The sequence below is a fragment of the Carcharhinus amblyrhynchos genome, chromosome 3 (assembly GCF_965287045.1).
Source record: "Carcharhinus amblyrhynchos chromosome 3, sCarAmb.v2.hapA, whole genome shotgun sequence".
In the NCBI taxonomy this organism is placed as follows: domain Eukaryota; kingdom Metazoa; phylum Chordata; class Chondrichthyes; order Carcharhiniformes; family Carcharhinidae; genus Carcharhinus; species Carcharhinus amblyrhynchos.
The window spans coordinates 59,831,069-59,853,621 of NC_137326.1; the positions used below are offsets into that span (position 1 = coordinate 59,831,069).

At 46.1% G+C, this 22,553-nt stretch overlaps 1 protein-coding gene across 5 annotated transcripts in view; it reads right to left on the bottom strand.

Moving 5' to 3' along the window:
* The window catches only part of dock3 (dedicator of cytokinesis 3), a 965,674-nt gene that overhangs the window by 442,429 nt on the left and 500,692 nt on the right, over positions 1 to 22,553 (bottom strand). For all 5 annotated transcript variants that reach the window (XM_080184500.1, XM_080184509.1, XM_080184492.1 and 2 more), the window contains exons 11-12: positions 15,776 to 15,836; positions 1,854 to 2,001 (exon numbers count right to left, since the gene is read on the bottom strand). In XM_080184500.1, the coding sequence (XP_080040626.1) occupies positions 1,854 to 2,001; positions 15,776 to 15,836 (209 nt within the window). The remainder of the gene's footprint in view (positions 1 to 1,853; positions 2,002 to 15,775; positions 15,837 to 22,553) is intronic.

Consider the following 22,553-nt stretch of genomic DNA (forward strand, 5'->3'; position numbering starts at 1 on the left):
TGCTCAGCTTTGTGACTATTTTCTGTGTGTTCACGCCACTGCATCGTATGAGCCACTAGCACAAGCAGTGAAATGACTTCACAAAACATGGCAGCAACTTCTGACTTATTCACCAATCTTCAAGCGGTCATCACATGGCTACTTTAACTGGCCATGCACCACATGAATAACATAGTTTTGATATTTCTGAAAGAAGAGCAATAATGAGATATCAGATAGGAATACAAATGCCAATAATTGACCACATTGCCCTTTTCAGAAGTAATCGCAGTCTACCAGAATTTTGGAGAGTGCACGTTTGTGATGCTAGTGAATTGCTCTAACCAAATAAATTATTTGCATATTGTAAGTTTAATCTTCTTAATAAAAGTTAATTTAAATTATCTGGCAATCTAATATTTTAATACGAAGGTTTCACACTTAGATTGTGTACCATATCATATGCACTGCAGAAACCTACCAATCCTCCTTTAACAGCACCTTCCATACCCTCTGACCTCTACCACACAGAAGAACAATGGCAGCAGGCACATGGGAATACCGCAACCTGAAAGCTCCCCTCCCAAAATCACACACCACTGAACTTGGAACTATACTGCCATAACTTTGTTGATGACACAAAATAATTGGGAATGTGAATTGTGATTAGGATGCAAAGAGGCTGCAAGAGGATTTTGACAGGCAAGAAATAGCAGATCAAATATAATGTGTAAGATCGTGAAGTTATCCACTTTGGTACGAAAACCAGAAGTGCAGCTGAGTATTTTTTAAATGAGATTTGAAGAGTTACTGTACAAAGGGATCTTGACTCTTTGTCCCTAAGTCACTGAAAGCGAACATGTGGGTGCAGCAAGAAATTACGAAGGCAATTGGTATGCTGCCTTTATTCCAAGAGGATTTGAAGAAGAAAGAAGTCTTGCTGCAATTGTATATAGCTTGGTGAGACCACATTTGTGTACACTTTTAGTTGGGATGGTGGGATTGTCCATGAAAAATGATTGAGGAGACTGGGCTGATATTCTCTAGAGTTTAGAGGTATGTGAGGTGATCACATCAAAATATTCTTACAGAGCTCAATAGAATATTTCTCCCGCCTGGGATGGGGACAGGTATTCTAGAATCAGGGGACACAGAATAATTGGTAGGCCATTTAAGAGTGAGACAAGGAGGAATATCTTCACCCAGAAGGAGGTGAATCTTTGAATTCTCTACCCCAAAGAGCTGTGGAGATTCAGTCATTGAGTACATTCAGGACAAAGCTGAACAGCTTTCTAAATATATGCATAGTGCAGGAAAATAGCATTGGGATAGAAGGTCAGCCATGATCTAGCTGATTAGCAGAGCAGACTTCAGGGGTCAAATGGACCACTTATTTCCTATGTTCCTTTATTGTTTCTGTTACTTCAAATTCCTGAAACTTCTTCCTGAACAGTTTTGTGGGTACACATATGTCACAATGGCTGCAGCAGTTGAAGAAGGCGGTTCACCATCACTTTGTCAAGGTCAATTAGGGATGGGCAACAAATACTAACCTGAACAGGAATACCCATTTTCCATGAACAGATAAGAAAAACATTCTATGCTTTATATTTTCTGACAGATAATGATAAACATTTCATGAAAACTGAATAACCACATGCTAAACAACTCAGAAGAATTATATCTGGTTATAAACAAACTAATAACAAATGACAGGAAAGCACTTTTTAACCTATCCAATCTGGCGTACACAACTACGAGGCCTTGTGTAGAACATGAGAGACATTCTTTATCACAATGAGAATCCTGTGATTTCCTGGGCGAGTATAGGCTTTAAGTCAATCTTGCAGTAATATGAAACAAAATTCACTTACGTGTAAACTTTCAGCACAAAATCTTTTTCCTCTCGGAGTTCGGCAATTGATGGCAGGACATCCATCATACTCAGCACTGCACAACCATATGGGCGTCGGTACTGCACGTGAGGAGGGCCTTTTTTTGAGTCATTGGATAACATCCGTCCTTACAAGAACAGAGGAATAGGAGAACATAAGAACATAAGAAATAGGAGCAGGAGTAAGCCATTCTACCATTAAATTAGATCATCTGATTGCAGTCTTATCTCGATTTTCCTGCCTGTCCCTGCCTGGTTCCCTTGTCAATCATAGACCTATCTAACAGCTTAGAATATATTCAATGATCTCACCTCCACTGCTCAATGGGGAAGAGAATTCTAAACATTAACAATCCTCTGAGAGAATAATTCCCTTCTCATCTTTAAATGGGAGATTCCCCAGTTACCTTGAAACTGTGGTCCCAAGTTCAAGGTTTCCTCACAAGAGGGAACATTCTCTCAGCATCTAGTCCTGTCAAGTCTCCTCAAAATCTTATATCTTTAAATAAGATCACCACTCATTATTTTAAAATCTAATGAATATGGGTGCAACATTTCTTCATAAGACCAACCCCTCATTCCAGGAATCCCTAGGATGAGCGGTAAGGATGCACAATGGGAGGCATGGTGGCACAGTGGTTAGCATTGTTGTCTCACAGCGCCATGGGTGACTATATGGAGTTTGCACATTCTCCCAGTTCCTGCGTGGATTTTCTCCAGGTGCTCTGGCATCCAGATTTGTGCAGTTCAGTTGGATTAGCCATGATAAATGCTCAGGATTATGAGGATAGGGTGGAGGGGAGGGCCTATATGAGATGCTCTTTTGGAGAGTCAGTACTGACTTGATGGGCTAGACAGCCTCTTTCTGCACTGTAGGGATTTGATGCTTCTTTGGAATCAGCCTAATGAACCTTCCATGAATTGCTTCCAATGCAATTAGATGACTAAAATTGTACACAATACTATATTCTATGCTTGGCTTCATCAATGCCCTGTACAGTTGCAGCAAGATTGCTAAACTCTATCCCCCTTGCAATAAAGGCCCACTTTATACTTGAGTTCGTAATTACCTGCTGCACCTGCAGTGACCTGTTCCTTACGTGCAATGACACCTTGAAATCAGTGCAAAACATAACCCTGATGAATACAGGGAAGCTCCTAATTCTTCACTGTAGTACAACTGGGACTTTTTACTTTGGAGCATAGAAGGCTGAGGGGTGATCTTATAGAGGTCTATAAAAAAATGAGGGGCACAGATCAGCTAGATAGTCAATATCTTCTTCCAAAGATAGAAGAGTCTAAAACTAGAGGGCATAGGTTTAAGGTGAGAGGGGAGAGATACAAAATTGTCCAGAGGGGCATTTTTTTCATACAGAGGATGGTGGGTGTCTGGAACAAGCTGCCAGAGGTAGTAGTAGAGGCGGGTACAATTTTGTCTTTTAAAAAGCATTTAGACAGTTACATGGGTAAGATGGGTATAAAGGGATATGGACCAAATGCAGACAATTGAGATTAGCTTAGGGGTTTAAGAAAAAAAGGGCAGCATGGACAAGTTGAGCCGAAGGGCCTGTTTCCATGCTGTAAACCTCTATGACTCTATTACTTGAATTCAGAAATCTCATCTTTGCAGAGTGAGAAAGTCAGGAGAGGAGGGTCTGAGACAGAGCCTACACCAGCCCACACTGATTTTGAGGATCCAGGAGGCTCATTCTAGAAGAACTACATTTTCCGTCATTGCTGGGGACAAGGTCAGTTGTGGGCGCACTTTGAAAAAAGAACACTTAAATGGCACTTCAGCCTTCTGGTGTTGCCTTGACGTACTGCAATTTCAAAGAAGGGATATGGGAGTGAAAGCTGGCAATCACATGCCTCCAATTAACTTGCTGTCAAACTCATTGAAGAACATGTTGAAAAGGGACAGAATGACATTTTTAAAGTTAAGAACAGAAAGACCAAACACTCTGAGGCACAACTGTTGGCTGAACAGAGGGCAGCCATTATTGTTCATGGCTACTAATTTAAAATCTTGAAACAAAAAAGGAAAGTCAAATAGAGGAGCCTGAAACAACTCCTCTGAGGCTGCTGACCCTTCACCAAATTTAAAATTATTTACATAGTAAGCAACACTCAGACAGATACTTCCTTGTATAGAGTATAAACCAGGAGTGCCAGTAACCCTGACACTCCACAGTATGTACACATGTAGGGCTCCCTGATTGGATAAGCCATTGCTGCCTTAATCTGTGCTCACATTCTTAGAGGTCCCCATCACGGACTTTGTTAAAGTCATTGCATCCCCCCCTCTTGAGGTCCAAGGAACCTCAGCAGTTTGTTCACCTCAAGGGCTTCTTGAGGTATTTGAGCACTGGATGCGGTTCCTTAATCACTGCATTTTACGTAAGCGGGGTGTAGCAAATTGGTGCTTGTCTCTTTCATCTAGACCGCTGAGGCACAGTTTTATTCCTTTCTTCGGGTAGTAAGGGAGTAAACTCGCTATGTCCACTGTGTCCAATTTGAACTCAGAGGTTGCAGATACGGGAAATGGAGAGAGGAGGCAGTGGATCCCAGAAGTCTTTCCAGCATGTCTCCTGACATGCTGGGCATTGTTTGTTCTTGAATAGCCTGAGAATTTAAAACTTTCAAATGGTTCAGGTGTTTACACAGACTGAAAACTGGTCCTATTCTCTGGTCAACCATAGCTTGTAACCATTCAGGGCCATTCCCATGATTCTTTAACAATACATTATTACCTATCTTTAAGTGTCTCTCATGGCAGATGTTGTTGTGGTGTTGGCATTGGGCTTCTTGATGTCTTTCCACCCTCCTCCCCCAGTGCAGGAAGATCTGGCTCAACCTGGTGTGGAGTCGTCAACCCACGAGCAACATGACTGGTGCTATTCTGATAGTTGCATGGCGGGGGGGGGTTGTTCTGTAGTTGAACAGTAATCTGGAAAGTCTGATGTCCAAAATGCTGAAGCCTGTTTCTTTAAGCTTGCTCTTTCCGCAAGGCCACTGGACGATGGATGATATGGTCCTAATGTGTCATGAATTCCTGGCTGGTAAAGGCCGGCCCATTATTGGAAACCAGCACCTCCAGGCTTCCATGTGTTGTGAAGGAGGCACGAAGTTTCTCCATTGTCATTCTCATATTCGATGAATCCACCCAGTGTAAGTCTATCCATTTGGAGTGGACACCTACAATTACAAGGAACATTGAGCCCATGAATGAACTGGCATAATCAACATTTAGCTAAGTCCATGGCCAAGCCAGCCATTCCCAAGGGTGTAGAGGAGCTGAAGGTGGGAACTTTTGCTTTGTTGTCATTGCTGACACTGACCCACGAATGTCCGTATCCATGCCCAGACATTGCTCTTTGTGAGCATATTGATTTTGGTCACCCCTGGATGGCCATATTGAACTTCAGCCAGGATGGGATGGTGACCCTGGCTTGGGACGACAGCTCTTTATTCCCATATCAGAATTCCACTTCTTTGGTCAGCTGCTCTTTCCGATTCTAATATGGGTGGAATAATTCAGGCTGTAACAGCCTTTTGGTTTCCCCTGTCAGCACTAGCTGTTTCAATTTAGCAAGAACTGGGTCTTTTTGAGTCCACAATCGAACTTTACTTGCTGCCACTAGGAAAGCTTCCAAACTATTGTCAATACAGTCTCTTGCACTGGAGGTAATACCAGTGGGTTCTCTGCTAACGGTAGCCAAGATGTGGAGGTGCCGGCGTTGGACTGGGGTAAATACAGTAAGAAGTCTGACAACACCAGGTTTAAGTCCAGCCGATTTATTTGATAGTAAACTCACAAGCTTTCGAGGTTCCCCTCTTCGTCAGGTGAATGGAGAGTTCTGGCCTCAGACTGTACGTATAACAGCTCAGACAGTTTACAGATTACTGATTAGCATGTGAATCTTTACACCTAACCTGCTATTCAAGTCTTAAAATGGCTAACAATGTGAGTGGAAGGAGCACTAAGCACAGGTTAAAGAGTTGTGTATTGTCTCCAGACAGTACAGCAAGTGAGGTTTTGCAAACCCAGGCAAGTCATGGGGGTTACAGATAGTGCGACACAAACCCAAGATCCCTGTTGAGACCGCCCTCATGTGTGCGGAACTTGGCTATCAGTTTCCGCTCAGCGACTCTGTGCTGTCGTGTGTAATGAAGGCCAACTTAGAGAATGCTTACCCGAAGGTCAGAGGCCGAATGCCCGTGACCACTGAAGTGTTTGCCAACAGGAAGGGAACAGTCTTGCCTGGTAATTGTCAAGCGATGTTCATTCATCCGTTGTCGTAGGGTCTGCATGGTCTCCCCAATGTACCATGCTTCGGGACATCCTTTCTTGCAACGTATTAGGTAGACAACTTTGGCCGAGTTGCAAGAGTATGTACCGTGTACCTGGTGGATGGTATTCTCACGTGTGATGATGTCATCCATGTCGATGATCCGGCATGTCTTGCTGAGGTTGCTGTGGCAGGGTTGTGTGGTATTGTGGTCACTGTCCTCATGAAGGCTGGGTAGTTTGCTGCGAACAATGGTCTGTTTGAGGTTGTGCGGTTGTCTGAAGGCAAGAAGTGTGGGTGTGGAGATGGCTGTGGTGAGATGTTCGTCTTCCTCAATGATATGTTGAAGACTCCCTTCCACTCACATTGTTAGCCACTTTAAGACTTGAATAGCAGGTTAGGTGTAAAGATTCGCATTCTAATCAGTAATCTGTAAACTGTCTGTGCTGTTATATGTACTGTCTGAGGCCAGAATTCTCCATTCACCTGACTAAGAGGGGAACCTCGAAAGCTTGTGAGTTTACTATCAAATAAATCGGTTGAGCTTAAACCTGGTGTTGTCAGACTTCTAACGATAGCCAACTCAAGGCATCTGTGTTAGCAACTCCTGGACAGTGCTCCAACTGGTAAACGTAGGTGGCCAGGACTAAAGCCCACCACTGGATTCATGTTGAGGCTATGGTGGCACCATGTTGGCACTCTTAGCAGGCCTTGTAGAGGCTTCGGGCTATGATAATGATGAATTTCCACCTATATTGGGCAGCATGGTGGCACAGTGTTTAGCACTGCTGCTTCACAGTTCCAGGGACCTGGGTTCGATTCCTGGCTCGGGTCGCTGTCTGTGTGGAGTTTGCACATTCTCCCCACGTCTGCGTGGGTTTCCTCCGGGTGCTCCGGTTTCCTCCCACAGTCCAAAGATGTGCAGGTTAGGTCGATTGGCCATGCTAAAATTGTCCCTTAGTGTCCTGAGATGTGTAGGTTACAGGGATTTGCAGGTAAAATATGTAGGGATATGGGGGTAGGGCCTGGGTGGTATTGTGGTCAGTGCAGACTCGATGGGCAAAAGGGCCTCTTTCTGCACTGTAGGATTCTATGATCTATGATAAAAGTACTGGTGGAATTTCTTTATATCAGATATCATCACCAACTCTTCCTTACTTGTATTCTGCAATTTCCAAGGTCCTGGAAGCTTATGTAATTGGGTATTGCTTTCCATTTGGCCACCTATATGCCAATACTGCCCCGATGCCATATGGGGATATGTTGCAGGTCATAATAGCTCTTTCCCGTTTTTGCACCCATTCCCATTTTGCCATGAAAAAGTCAGCGTGAGTGAGACCTGCCCAAAATATCAATTTGCATTTTCTTGATTTCATCATAATGCAACTAGCAAGCTTCACTCTCAATTGACCCAGCTCACCTGCCTTTAATGGCTACATTTCCTGCAGCTGGAACTGGTGAGGAAAACCCTCCTGTATAAAAGTTGGCTTCAGGTGCTGGAATAGTGAGGGTGAGTGAGATTGTAGGTTTCTGGTTTCAAATGGCTCTGTGCTGCAGAGAGCAGGGGGTTATTTCATGATGGCCATGTTCCCTTTCGGGTGGGGGGGAGCTTCCGACGGTGTAGGGGTGAGGGGTACCGTTGCTGCTCACAGGGTCCGAATTCGGCCTCTCAACACAGACCCGGGTCTGAGCACTGACCTCAGGTTTTAGAGTTGACTCTGGGTCCTGAAGCTAGCAGCAGCAATCAATGTTGGTGGTGGGGGATGGTCTGGAAACTCTCAGAACTGGCAGTGGTGTAGCCTCAGGACTTGTCAGGCAACACTATCTGGGACCACCACTGCATGGGGTCTGGCTGTGTGTGGGGAAGTGGGGGGGGGCTGAGTTGCCAATCTGGGGGGGATGGGGAGGAAGATGTGGGGGGCCCTCTATGTTACCATTCTGGGGGCTGCGGGGGTGCTGTATTGCCATTGTGAGGGACTGTGGGGGAGTGGAGTGTGGGGAGCGTGTGTTGCTGGGTGATAGTGGGGGGGATTTAGGGAGTGTTTGTTGTTGTGAGGCAGCAGAGGGGTATGGGGATTATGTGTTGCTTGGGGTCTGCGTAGGGGGTATGGGGAGTGCATGTTGCTGGTCTAGGGGGTGAGTTCTCTAACTTTTCCATCTGTCTCTCCCCCTCCAGATTGATGAAATGGCTTTTGCAGTACAACCTATCAGTCTTGCTGTTCTTTTGGTTGCTGCTGGAGCTGAGGAGAAGGAGCAAGAGGATGAATTGCAAGCATGGGAGGCCCCAGCCCATATCTAGAGGAGAGGGAGACAGTAGCTGGATAAAGAATGTGACCGCCATTTATCATGTGGGTTGGGGGTGTGGTGCAAGAGAAGGAGGGAGTGAAGACTCTGGCAGTTCTGCACGCACCAACTGTCAGACACCGCTTGCTGCCGATGGCTCTAGCTCCAAAAGGAGACAGTGTGAAACCTGTGCAATTTCTTTCAGGACTTGGCATCTGGGGCACAGGGGAACACCCACGCCTGGTGACTGTGGAAGTGATGGCTGACTTACTCTTTTATGCCCCTGTTTCCTTCCAACTGCCAGTGGAGACCATTGTGGCATCTCACAATCTGTCTACAAGTGTATGAAGGAGGTCATGGATGCCCAGTATGCCCAGACTGGTCAGTACATTAAATCTGACCTGGGCCAGGCCTAGCAGGAAGACTGGGCTGCAGGATTTGTGGCCAATGTGGGGACACCAAATGTACAGGTGCCTTAGGCTGCACCCATGTCGCTCTCAAGGCCTTGGAGAAAATTCATAGCAGATTTGTGAACAGAAAGGGCTTCCATTCCACTAATGTGCAGTTAGTGTGTGATCATCAGCTGCATAGCATGCGTGTCTGTGCCTGACACTCCGGCAGTGTGTAAGACAGCTTTATATTGAGGAACTCAGGTGTCCTGGAGGTCTTTGAGGAGGAGTTCAGGATGCAGGGATGGCTCGTGGGAGAAATGGGTACCTGCTTCGGACTTGGCTGATGACAATCATCTGGAGGCCTGAGACTAAGACCTCATACAAGGCCAATGTTACCATCAGTTCAATAGTGGAGCGGAGCATAGGGCTCCTCAAAATGTAGTTCAGATACCTGGACTGCTCTGGCGGGGTCCTCCAATATAGCTTGATATTGTCCTCTCATTGTGGCTATTTGCTGTGCCCTGCACAACTTGCCACATCAGCAGAGAGACCTTTTTGGAGGAGGAGGTGATGGAGGTCAACAACCATGCGTTGCTGGCGAGGAGGCCACTCAGGAGGAGGAAGAGGAAGAGGAGGATGACGACCAACATCACTCAGGCGCTGGAAGGCTGACGGCAGCAAGGATGGCAAGGGAGGCCCTGACCATCACGCGCTTTGGAAACTAGGGGCCTGTGTTGAACACCAGAGTAGTGGGCCTGGGTACACTGTGTTAGCAAATGGCAGGCAGGATGGTGATGATGAATGCTATGTGCCTTTGTGATGATGCCCTTCTGCTACTCTGACTCCTACCTGAGCTCCACATGCATGCTGGCATCTGGGCCCACATCTCGGTGATGGGTAAAGGAGCACTAAATACCCATGCTGCATCTTGGGTTGGGTGGGGTTAGGGAGGGAGTGTCTCCCAGGGTCTAGGGATGCCATGGCAGATGTTGTAAGTTGCTGCCACTGCATGCCACCTGCTGCAGCCAGTGAATGATTTGAGTGCCTTGATTTTCACAGTTATGGTGCCCTGAGGGCCCTCCCCCACTGACATCAACATGCAAGGTCTCTCCAGCAAACGTCGGGGTAAGTACCTTCCTGTTGGAGGCTAATCAGTGACATATTAGTCACAGCTGTGGGGAGAAATAACATTTATTGGTGCCAATAAAAGTGCCATCAAAATAAGTGTTAATATATAAGTCAAAGTGAGACTTTGAAGTGCCTAAATATTCTATCTAACTGGTGTTCTTTTTCACCTGTGTCATCTCAGTGCTGCTACGACTTTTTAACTTTATGTGGCCTACCACTGTGTCTCAGTGTTTCTCCAGGATATACATTGGAGCTAGAGGATGCCAGCTGTCTGCCACGCTCTGTGGCCTGTGATGTCCTTGGTGATTGTCCTCTGGAGGACCTGGGCCTTGAGGGCCCTGGCTGGCTTCCAGGTGCCACAGATGCATCTGTGCCATGGGCCGCAGAATCTCGAGAAGCCTATTGAGGCCCACAGCCACAGCCCTCTGGGACTCTGCCATGGCCTGCTGTGACTTGGTTGTCACTTGGACCATTGCCTCTCGTGGTGAGGATCCCCTGCCCCAGACTTTCCACTGCGAATGCCACCCTTGCAGTGCTGGCCTGGGAACTATGCAAGACAGGCAATTTCTGGTCCACCTGAAAGCTTTGGGATTCCTCCCGACAGCCTCGCAGTTGGTCCAGTGTTGCTGTCACCTCTTCCTGCATTCCTTGGCTCTGTTGCTGCATCTCTAGCAGCTAAGGGAGAAATGATCTCAGAAGCCCAGCATGTAGCCTGGGACCATCTGAGTCCTCGCTTCCGGCAGGCCCCATGCATGGCAGAGGCCTTGTAAGTTCTCTCCTCCACCTGATGTACATCAGCAGATGTGTTGTGCACCACCAGAGTGACCCAGATGCCTCGCCACTAACTTAACACACCGATGTGAGTGTCTCTGGATGGTGAACTGTTAAGTGGAAGCTGACACAAACTGGTACCAGCCTCAGAAGTTCTGTCATTGGCTTCCTCTGAGGAGTCTTCCGAGCTGTCATGGGGTAGATGGGTGGGAGCAGCAGGGGCAGCCGCGATACCCGATGGCCCTGGCACATCTGTGTTACTTCCTGCAACACAGGACACAAGGTTAAGTGCAAGAGAGAGACAGGAATCTGGCCTGCATGCAACTCACATCAGACACCTTTAAGAAGTGGAGGATTGGTAGGTGCTCACTTCTGTGCTTAAGTCCGACCTGGCTGTCGCTAATGGTCTGGATCTCCTTCTCTCCTGCAAGCTCCAGTATCCACTCCTTAAACGGGATGAGGATCTGGATATCAGGGACACCACCCCCTGTCTTCGCCTCCTCCCGGCGATTATGAGCATTCTTCTCCAACGGGGCAGAAAGAGCCATGTGAAATCTGATGGCACATCTGGGTCAGGGGGGTGGTGAAGAGGCCACGCACAAGAGGGTCTGGAGGGACGTTGGGATAAGGAGGTTGGTAGTTTTGGGAGACGGAGTCCCCGATGGGGGGAGGGGGAGGCTATATCTGGTCTAGAAGTGAGGCGGGGGGTGTTTTGTCAGGAAAGCTGATGTTTTGGAGCTTTTTTTTGCATATCTGCTGTTTGTGGCTCCGATCTAAGCTGCAGACTGTCTGGCGAGTTAAGCCCTGCCCAGTGTCTCAAGAGATTAGAAATGGTCTAGTCTATTTTTTCGCTAAGTCCTAAGATTGGGAATGAAAACTCACCCAAAAAATTGATCAGAAACTTTCCCGTTTTCATGCTAACTGGATACTTAGAAAAAATCTGGTAAAATTCCACCCTCTACCTCTTTCCTGTACTCCATCTCATCATTGTTTGAGATCCAACCCACTATGATGGTGTCACCAGCAAACTTGAAAATGGAGTTGAAGCAGAATTTGGCCTCACAGTTATAAGTGTATATGAAGTATAGTAAGGGGCTGAGAACACAGCCTTGTGGGGCACCGGTATTGAGGATGATCAGAGGAGAGGTGTCATTACCTATCCTTACTGATTGCAATCTATGGGTTAGGGAGTCCAGTTGCAGAGGGAGGAGCCGAGCCCTAGGCCACAGAGTCTGGAGATGAATTTTGTTGGGATAATGGTGTTAAAGTCTGACGTAAGTGTCCTTTATATAGGTGTTCCAGGGTTGAGTGTAGGGCCAGTGAGATGGCATCTGTTGTGGACCTGTTGTGGTGATAGGCAAACTGTAGTGGATCCAGGCAATTTGGGTGACCAGAGCTGATGCGTGCCATAACTTACCTTTCAAAGCATTTCATGATGATAGATATCAGATGCCTCAATGGGCGGTAGTAAATAAGGCACACTGGCTGGATTTTCATAGGTACAGGGATGATGATTATCTTCTTGAACCAGGCAGCGACCTTAACTTGAAGTAAGGATGTCTGAAAATACCCCTGCCAGCTGGTTTGTGCAGGATCTGAGTGCTCATCTGAGTACTGAATCCGCGCCAGTCACTTTCCGTGGGTTAACTTTCAAGAAGGTTGATCTGATGTCTGTGATGGTGACCACAGATACCACTTCAACTGAGGATTCTGGGATGGTTGACATCCTCTTACTGACCTCTTACGCAGAACAGGCATAGAACGCGTTAAGCCCGTTGGGGAGGGATGCACTATTGCTGGCAATTCTCCACGTCTTCACCTTGTAGCCTGTCAAGTTGTGTAGACCTTGACATAATTGGTGGGTGTTTGTGTGGCTAGCCTGGGACTCCAGCTTGAGCAATCGGGTATTTATCTAGCTGCAAGAAACAGTTTACAGTTTGCTTAAAATCCAATCAAAGGCGGACTGATTTATCCAGCTTCAAAACTGGTATGGCCGAAGCTGCCCATTCCACAAATTGGACTGGTTTGACGATGTCTTCACTTACCAGTCTTCAGATTTCTGCTTCAACTCTTCCCCCAAGGCAAATGATACTGGCAGGCTTTGCAAAATCATGGAATTGCTTCCTGGACAAAATGTAAGGTCACCTTGCCACCTTTGATAGTCCCGAGAACCTCCTGGAAAGGACACTTAAACAGGACATCACTATAACTGCCACTCTCCAGCTGGAAGATTTAGAGCCAATCTAGGCGGATCTCTTGCAACCAATATTACCCTAATAGGCTTGACACTGAGGCCTCACTACAATCACTGGTAATCAAACCAGCTGTCTTTCATAAAAGGCAGGGACTGAGATTGTACCCACAATTCACAAAGGCTCTCCTGGGTAGGTTCTCAGTCTTGATGAGGGCTTGAGTAAAGTTAAAGACCAGAGTCCACAGCAAATTCTCTGACCACCGGTAGGGCTGCACAGCATCAACCTCCATGACTACTGCACCTCCATTTGACCACACATTTATCTTGATTGGGTCTAATTTGAATCAAAATGCAATTTAATTGTTCCACATCAGATGTAGGTGACTTTTCAGGGTGTGAACTTTCCTGAATACCTACCTATGAGTTGTTTTGCTAAATCTAAGTCTTGTAGGGCTCCTTTGTTGTTTTGACTCCACATATCGGCAACAATTACAATGGGATTCTGAAGGGACTTGTAACTGTTTGTTCAACGTTTGGCTTTGTTTTGGGGCTGTATTGTGACCTGGAGTTAAGGGTAACTGGGTATTTTCTGATTGAGGCATGTAATTGCCTGTTCTCAAGTGGTGGTCACTGAATTCAGTCAAACTGGCATGGTTGTCTATTTCCACTGGGATACCTTGCAGCTCAGAGGGTGGGATTTTATGGCCCAGCTCATCCTGAAACCGTAATATCACGCCCGAAGTCAATGGACCTTTCCATTGTCCGCCCCTTGTGCGCTCTGCTTCCAGTGGTGGGTGGGGCGGTAAAATTCCAGCCATATGCCTGACTTGCAGCATTTTCTAATGATAAGGCCAGCTGTAGCACCTGTTTGAAGTCCAGTTGAGTTTCAGGTAACAGCCATTATAGTTACATTATTGATCCTGCAAACCAAACCATCTCTAAGTATCTCATTAAGGGTTAAACCATATTCACATCCTTCTGCCAACCATCTTAACCTACTTACAAAACCTGTAAGAGACTCCCTGGCTCTCGGATTGTCAAGTAAAAACATAACATCTAAAAACTGGACTTAGGGTCATACTTGTCTCTAACTGGTTCAGTCAATGCTTGAAAAGTTTTATCGGGTGCTTCAGGGAAAGTTAAACTCTGAACGAGAGCAAGTGCTGAAGCACCACAGGCAGTTAGAATTACCCACTGATTTTCATCTGCCATTGTGTTGTTTGTCTAAATAAAGTAATGCATGCATTCTACAATTGGGCCCAATCCTTGACAGCATGGTCGAACGAGTCTAGGCTTCCAAACAAAAGCATGATGCGTAAAAATAACTTACCCTAACTTAGGCGAACTGTTGCAAGTGAGTTCCTTCAGGGTCAGGCTTTACTTCGTCACCACTGAAATAACTCCTCTCAGGCTGGTGTCCCTTCACTAAATTTAGATTTATTTACATGGTAAGTAACACTCAAACGGGTACTTCCTTGTACAGAGTATAAACCCAGAGTGCCAGTAACCCTAATACTCCACATGACGCACACATTCAGGGATCCCTGATTGGACAAGCCATTACTGCCTGAATCGTATTCATGGGCCTAGTTAAAGTCACAACTGTGCTCATGCAGTGGGCTTTCTAGCTATGAAAAAAGACAATAGTGACAAATGTTGTGGCTGTTTCCCAAGTATAGCCTTCAATTACTTCTGCTTAGGCTGCTTGTTGCTTGTATGAATGGGCAGAGATACTACGGAGAAAGGTCAGCCAACCAGTCCCCTAAAATTGCAACTAAATCATCAGGACACCAATTGCACATGCACGGGCTTGATTTTCTGAACATTGCAGTCACCCTGAATAGGCTCTTTACAACATATCTATGATCAGAATATGGTCACAAGGTAAGTCTATTTTGAGTTGCTTAGTGCTTCATTAACACATTAAAAGATCCAGGTCCTATATAATGCACCCTTGAACCTTGGTCCTTTACCTGGTATCTCAATGATATTTTACAGATCCTCATCAAGTATTATGCGCAATACCATGCAATAATATTGAGAATATATTACTTCAAATAACCATCAAATTACATCATCAGGCTGGATTTTCAATCGGTCAAAACCCAAGGCCATGGTCATTGTTGGCTCACAATTCCATGATGCCTGTCACTGACACAATGCTATTTTGACATGCAAGCACTTTAATTTGGCTGGAAGCATGTTTGAAACCTAATATGTGCTGATGAGAGCTCCCTGAAGACAGGAACTAGATCTGGGCAGTGATTTTAAAATGCAGGTTGCAGACATAACTGAACTGTACATTGCCTGAGGGAATGGAACAGGCAGGACAGCAGAGGGCCAGCAACCTCACAGTTGGAACAAGTTCCCAAAATCTCTCTCAGCAAGTAATTGATCCTCTCTGCTTAAGTCATGGCAACATTTACTACTGCATGGGCATCCTCAGTTTGATTTTGGTATTTCAAGATTTTAAATTAGTAGTCACAATAAATAATGGTTCCCCACTGTGTTGCCGACAGCTGGGCGTTAACATGCCCCCAGACTGTTCGCTTTTCTGTTCTTATCATTAAAAATTTAATTCTTTCCCTTTCCAACTTGTCAACACACTCTTCAGCAAGTTTAATAACAAGTTAATTGGTGACATGTGGATGCCAGCTTCCCCCCCCGTCCTCCCTTTGAAAATTGCAGTGTGTCAAGGAGGTGTCAAAAGACTGCCATGCCATTCGTGAGTACTATTTTCAAAGCGCACCTGCATCCAACCTTGTCGATCCATTCTAGTGACTTACCAATGATTTCACATTTAAGCTCTCAAAAGTAGAACGTTGTAAATAATTTTGGGGTTTACCTATTCGAATGACATGAGCAATTATGTAGAGATCTCGCTTCAGATCCTTGTTACTGAGATCCTGAAAGTCCAAACATAAAAGGCAAAGTTATGTCATGCAAACAACAGTGAGCATTACAGGCAGAACTAAAATGAACACATTACTTGAGGTGAATGCTGCAATTAAGTTAATAAGGTATTCTATCAGTATATTAAAATTGGTATTAGTATTACAAGTCAGCATTTTAAACAGAATCAACATTTCACATTAAAAATCAACTTTTTTCCACTGAGATTAGTGTCAAGTAATCAGATCGGTAGAGATTTAGAACAAATTAGACATTACTTTCACCATTTTTAGTTGTGATTTACTTAACAACGCTACTCAGGTGTAACGTTATCACAGTATGGGCATAATTCTCCCAAATTGGTTATAATTGTTTACACCATTGGGCAACCTGGAGTGTTTCTCGTTGGCATTGCGAGCACTGAACAGACCCCATTTAGCCTATTTAAATGTCCTGGCAACCCTGACATAATCACGCTGATTTCACAAGTACACCGACAACTGATTCTATGGAGTCAAAAATCAGCTCTTAGCCCTCTACACATGGGGGTAGCGTATAAGTGCTCTCTGCAGCACAAACTCATTCCAACCAGGAATGTGTTTACAAGAAGAGTTGCCCCAGGGTTCCTGGACGCAGCTCTGGACTGGATGCCGTGGAGGAATGGAGGCCTCTTTTTTACCAATGGTTGGCAGGAGACTGCTTGACAATGTGGTGTTGAAAGCTAAAGATGCAGAGGCAGAGGCAGTCAGTCCCAGCAACATGACCAGGAAGGCTGGACTTCAATGTCGCAAGATGTTGAATGATTTCTTCTGAGCTGAAAGGCTGATTACCCACCTGTCTGCCGCTGGCATCACTCCCATCCCTAACGTGTGGCATCTCACCCTAAGCTCTTGCAAACCTCAAACAATGGAACTACAAGCATCTCCCTCAGTAGCCCTAGAGAGAGCTATGGTAGAAAGCAAGGTCGGAATACCCCAGAGAAAGTGAGAGCTCAATACATCTTTATCCAAATGACTTATGTTAAGTGAGTCTATCACTTCTCATGTCCTTGATATTCCCAAATGCTGATCCCATGTCTTCTCTCTACTTGGTTCTCCATTAGATGAGGCCGAGTCATCTGGGGTTGCAGCCCCCTGTGCAACACCTCAGAGGTGGACGTCAGTTCACACTAGTACTATCTACCAGTGCAGAGACATTCATCTCAATGGAACGTTTGCAGGCAGGGTTTGGGTACTCTGTGGTGAGCACCACACAGCTGTTGTAGCACGTCTGGTGGAGCAGGAATTTCCAAAGGAGCAGGCAGTCAGTGGTCTGCCAGCTCCCAGGAAACATCAGGATCCAGTCATACGCAGACATGTCACAAGTGCAGGTTCACATTGCTGAGACACTCCAAAGCTTGGCCCAGTCACACAGGACCATGGCTGAGTGCACTGACAACATGGCTCACTCGCTAAGGGATATATTCAAATCAAAGAGGTCCATGGCTGATGGCTTCAAGAGCAAGCCCAGTCGCTGAGGAACTAGCTTTGCTGTCTCACAGTGCCAGGGACCTGGGTTCAATTTCAGCCTAGGGTGGCTGTCTGTGTGGAGTTTGTACATTTTCCCTGTGTCTGCATGGGTTTTCTCCGGGTGCTCCGGTTTCCTCCCACAGTCTGCAAGATGTGCTGGTTAGATGCACTGGCCATGCTAAATTCTCTCTCCATATACCTACAGGCACGAGAGTGTGGCGACCAGGGGATTTTCACAATAACTTCATTACAGTGTTAATGTAAGCCTACTTGTGACACTAATAAATAAACTAAACAAGTCCCAGCCACAGAGGACAATGGCTGATGGCATTGGTACCATGGTTCAGACAATGGAGGAACTGGGATTTCTGGAGCTCAGTGCAGCTGTCCCTCCATCCCACAGAGTAGCCCAGGCGCCACTGACGACACCTGAGGGAGGAGGAAACGTTGGCCTTCCATCAGGGAGACTCTGGCAGTCTGCAGCCCTTTTGAGTTCCCCTTTCCTACCCTGCACATCTCATGGCTGACATGGCATCACTTATGGCATCTGAACATTGGCCAGGGCATTTCAGATCCAGGCCCTCCAGAGAATGCCCAACAATGGCATCACAGGCTATAAGGCATGGAAAGCAGCAAGTTGCCTTCACTCCTGATGTGCGATCTGGGGGAACATCTGGAAGGTGTGGGAGGGAGGCCACAGAAGATTTGGAAGATGCAGGACCACTGAGTTGACACAGGTGCGGTCACATAAGAAGGGGGCAAAAATTGTAAAGTTTCACAATTAAACCACTTTCCACACCCAAACCGACTTGACTCTCACTCCCACTGGTTTCCCTCAGCTGTCTCACACAGAAGTGGAAAGTCATGAGTGCTCCAGTCTTAAACCTCTAATATCATGCTGCATCGGTTTATGAGGCTGAATCTTGCTCCTTCTTCCCTTCCACCAGCGCAGAAGAAAATTCCCCCATCATACACTCAGGAATGAGCAGGAAGCCTCACTCTTGACCCTCTTCCTCCTCCAAAAAGGCCGACTGTTCCTCCTCGTCTTCCTCCACCATGTCATTCTGCTGCTGTGCCAAGTTGTGGAGAGCACAGCATGTGACCACTTTCCACGTGAACCTCTGGGGTCTTTACTGTAGAGGAGAACCAGAGCGGTCCAGAAACCACTGCATCTTAAACTGCATCTTCAGAAAACCTACGCATCACTAGATTATTTTCCTATTTGCGTAAGGGCCTCGTTGTAGTAGGTCATTGCCTCAGCCTCAGGCCTCCTCATAGAGGTCATTAAACCATGACCTTTACAGTTAACCCTTGTCCCTCACTAGCCGACCCTTCATCTGAGGATGATCCTCAAAGACGTCAGGTGCCTCTGAGTGTCCCAAGGATGTAAGCATCATGTATGCTCCCAGGGTAGCATGTCAGTGCATGATGTTCAGCTGGTGGTCACCTACCAGCTGGATGTTGAAGGAGTGGAACCCCTTCCTGCTTAAGAAGGGCACCACCTGTCAAGACATTGCTCTCAGGGCTACATGGGTATCACTGATAGCCCCCGGACACAGGACACACTGGCGACGGCAGAAAATCCTGCTGTCCAGGCATTCCGGTGAGTTTGATACAGCTAAAATGTGATGTCATCTGATGCCCAGGCATATAGGACATCTGTCACCTCGTGGGTGCACCTGTGCGCTGATGGCTGTGAAATCCTGCACAGGTCCCCACTCGAGCCTTGGAAGGACCCTTTGGCAAGGAAGTTTAAAGCAGCCGTTGCTTTTCTGGCTACTGAAAGCGGATGTTCTTCTCCTCCTCTTGGAGCCTGAAGCTAGGTGTGTGACAACCTGGTACAGATTCCACATTATGTCTCTGTGAAAGTGCAGTCTTTGGCAACATATGTTACCTGACGGCTTGTGAAAAGACCAGAGCCTCCTACAGACACGTGGCTTACAGTATTGTTGCCTTTTGACCCCTTTGTCGGCCTGATAGACAGCCGGCACTAGAGCCTCTGCTAATGTTCCAGTCCCAGCTTATATGGTGCTGGGTTAAGTTGGGCTGGCCATGGGACTCTCACCACCGCCTATATGCCTCGGCAGTAGTCAGCAGGAACAATGCTAACTGGCCTGCCAATAGACTGATACTCAACTTCAATCAGTAAGATGGTGGAAGGGAGAGGGAGGGAGAGAGGGATTGTCAGCCAAGTCATCTATCCTTTATCTCTCAAGTCCTCCCTAATCCCATCGTGATCCAGCAGATGAAGGATGACCACCTCTCAACATTTCCGCTGCCCAGTGCAGTCTTGAGGAACTTCTGCCCACACCAGTTAGTTTGTACGGGCATGGACACGGCCCCTCATATTTCAAACCACAGCCTTCGGTCTGGCAGATCCCTTCCTTCACTTCACCAGTTGTGCAGCACATAATGTTCTGGTACAAGTGGACACACCTTGGTGGGTGGCCCATGGCTGCGAGCCCATGGTTCTGCTTGCCACTGCCTCTTCTCCTGAGCCAGACTTAGATTTAGTGCCTGAGGAACTAGCTGATGTGATGATGATGGCCAGTTGATAGGAGACTCAGGGCTACCAGGAATGTGAGAGGGCACATGAGAGATGCTTGCAGGGGCTAAGGTAAGTGCAAGTTGTATGATCTGGAGTGACCATCACATCACCTTCTTCCTGGGTAGTTGCCACATTTCAAATAGCCACCGCTAACATTTTCAAACCAAGTGACAGACCACAGTTTGACCTCCAAATCCCTTACCACCCCTGGCTCTTTGCAGGACAGAGAGTTGACACGATAGCCCCTCAATGATGGACCCTGTGCCTTCTGTGTGAGCTGGGGCAGCTGATTGTGTGGTGCAGATGTTAATTCTGTGCAAGCATGTGGCTTCTTCTGAAGAAGCTGCACTGGTGCCACAGATTAAAGATCACTGTTACTCAGAAATGTGTGCCTTTGCTGAAAGCTTTGCAATACAGAGTGATGGAGCCAGTATTTAAAATGAGAATTCTGTCATAAAGCTGTTGTGATCTCTAGGAAGGGTCCGAGAATATAAATGTGAACCAGTATGAAAAAGATGAGGAAAGAGTAATCAAATGGAGGGCATAGCAAGAGTGCATAAGTTATTATGCAGCATTGACTGATCATACAATGAAGGGCAGGATTTTCATGCCACAATAGCCCCAAAATCGGAAAATCCTATCCAATGGACCTTTGCATGGGCGGGGATGGGAAAATTCCACTACAATGGATGGGGATGGGAAAATGCCCCCCAAAGTCTTTGATATGACATGAGCTATTTCCAACACTGCTTTCAGCTGATACTGGTGCACCTGATCCTTCTGTGCAGTAATGTAGGATATGCCCCTGCTCATCTGCTGTGAGGCTGTTAATGAAGGGAGATCAAAGAGGTGTGCTCAGCAAAACCTGAAAGGAAGAGAGCCACAGTGAAAGTGACAAATCCTGTGTACCCTGAGGGAAAGGAGTTCAGAGGGGAGTAGCAACAGCTCTGGCTCATGAAATGAACCAAGGGCAAGGCCACATTGCCAATGAATTGGAAACATACTGGATTGAGTGCATTGCTTGTGCTTAATTGCAACATGAAGTAGTTCAGCCAAGGCACCTCCATCCCGGCTGGATTAGCACAAACCCCACCCCCATCCCAGATGATTAGGACAATTCCCCTGTTCAGAAGGGCACTTACCACCTTGCTCCCCCTCGGAGTCCATGGTGTTAAGTCCACAATTTTTAGAACTTGCATCAAATCACACCCGCATAACTTCCAGTGGAGGTGGATGCATCACTGAAGGGCAAATTGGCTTTCCAGCCCGGTACACACATGCATATGAAGGGTTTTGCATATTCATCAGGTTCCTGCTCTGGCAGAAGCCTGATTGGAACTGGCAGGGCAGTCTAGAGGCATTGCAATAGGTTTACCACCTGACAGGAATCCTGTTTTAAGCCTGACACCCAATTCAAATGGACTGTCAGGATTCCCAGTAAAAAGTCTGACAACACCAGGTTTAAGTCCAACCGATTTATTTGATAGTAAACTTACTGGCTTTCGAGGTTACCCCCTTTGTCAGGTGAATGGAGAACTCTCCGTTCACCTTGACGAAGGGGGTAACCTCGAAAGCTAGTGAGTTTACTATCAAATAAATCGGTTGGACTTAAACCTGGTGTTGTCAGACTTTTTACTGTATTTACTCCAGTTCAACGCCGACATATCCCTGTCAAGATTCCCACAGGGGCTAGCAACCTGGTGAATCTCGGCCTACATCTCCACAAACATAACTTCCTATAACACTGTCTATGCCAAAATTGATAATTTATCAAGCCCCTACGTACACATATATTCTTGCATTCTGTATGTAAACATTTTATAATGGGAAAATAGATTAGATGTCAAATTTTCACCGGCATACTTTGCTGCTGAACTCTTTGAAACACTTAAAATGCTTTTTGGAAAAATGAATTTGGGTACAACTTTTTATCCTATCTGAAATTTCTAATGATCAAAGTATGTCTTAAAAATGTATTACGTATTTAAATATAACATGATTAAGTGCATTAATTGAATATATTTGTAAGAAAATCATTCAAATTTTTATGTGAAAGCCTCAATCTTCAAATACCTTATTCACCCAAATGATAACCACTGGTCAAGGATGCAAGAGAATCGTAAATTGAAATGAAGAGAATTTCTTTATCCTTTATCAATGAAGCACCACATACTGTGGCATTGGGTGTGTTTTCTTTAACCAAATAAACTAAATCAAAAAACTGTGGAAAAAGTTAAAGTTGCAGTTCCTTAAAGGGATACTGCATCAACAAAACAAACGAAGACCCCGATTCTCCTAAAAACATTCCAAGTGTCAAATCTGTGTGAAAACTGGAGTAAACCCTGCTGTTTTTTCCAGCGGAATTTTCAAAATGAATCTCCCACAGTCTGAGCCCTGCAGGGTGCCCTAGTATGAATCACTCTGAAAGGTGGTACGTGGGGTCTATTCCTGCGGAAGAGGCTGAAATCAGCATGCTCAGTGATCCACCGTACATGCACCGATCTCTGGAAGATCGCTAAACAAATTCTCCCAGCATTGACATTGCTGGCCTCTCACTCCCCCATGGATATTGCTGACCTCATCGCTGACCTCTCGCCACTGCATCACCCCTTGCGCTCCCCATGTGCCCTCACCTCCCCGCCACCACCCCCGCACCACATCCACCACCACCACCA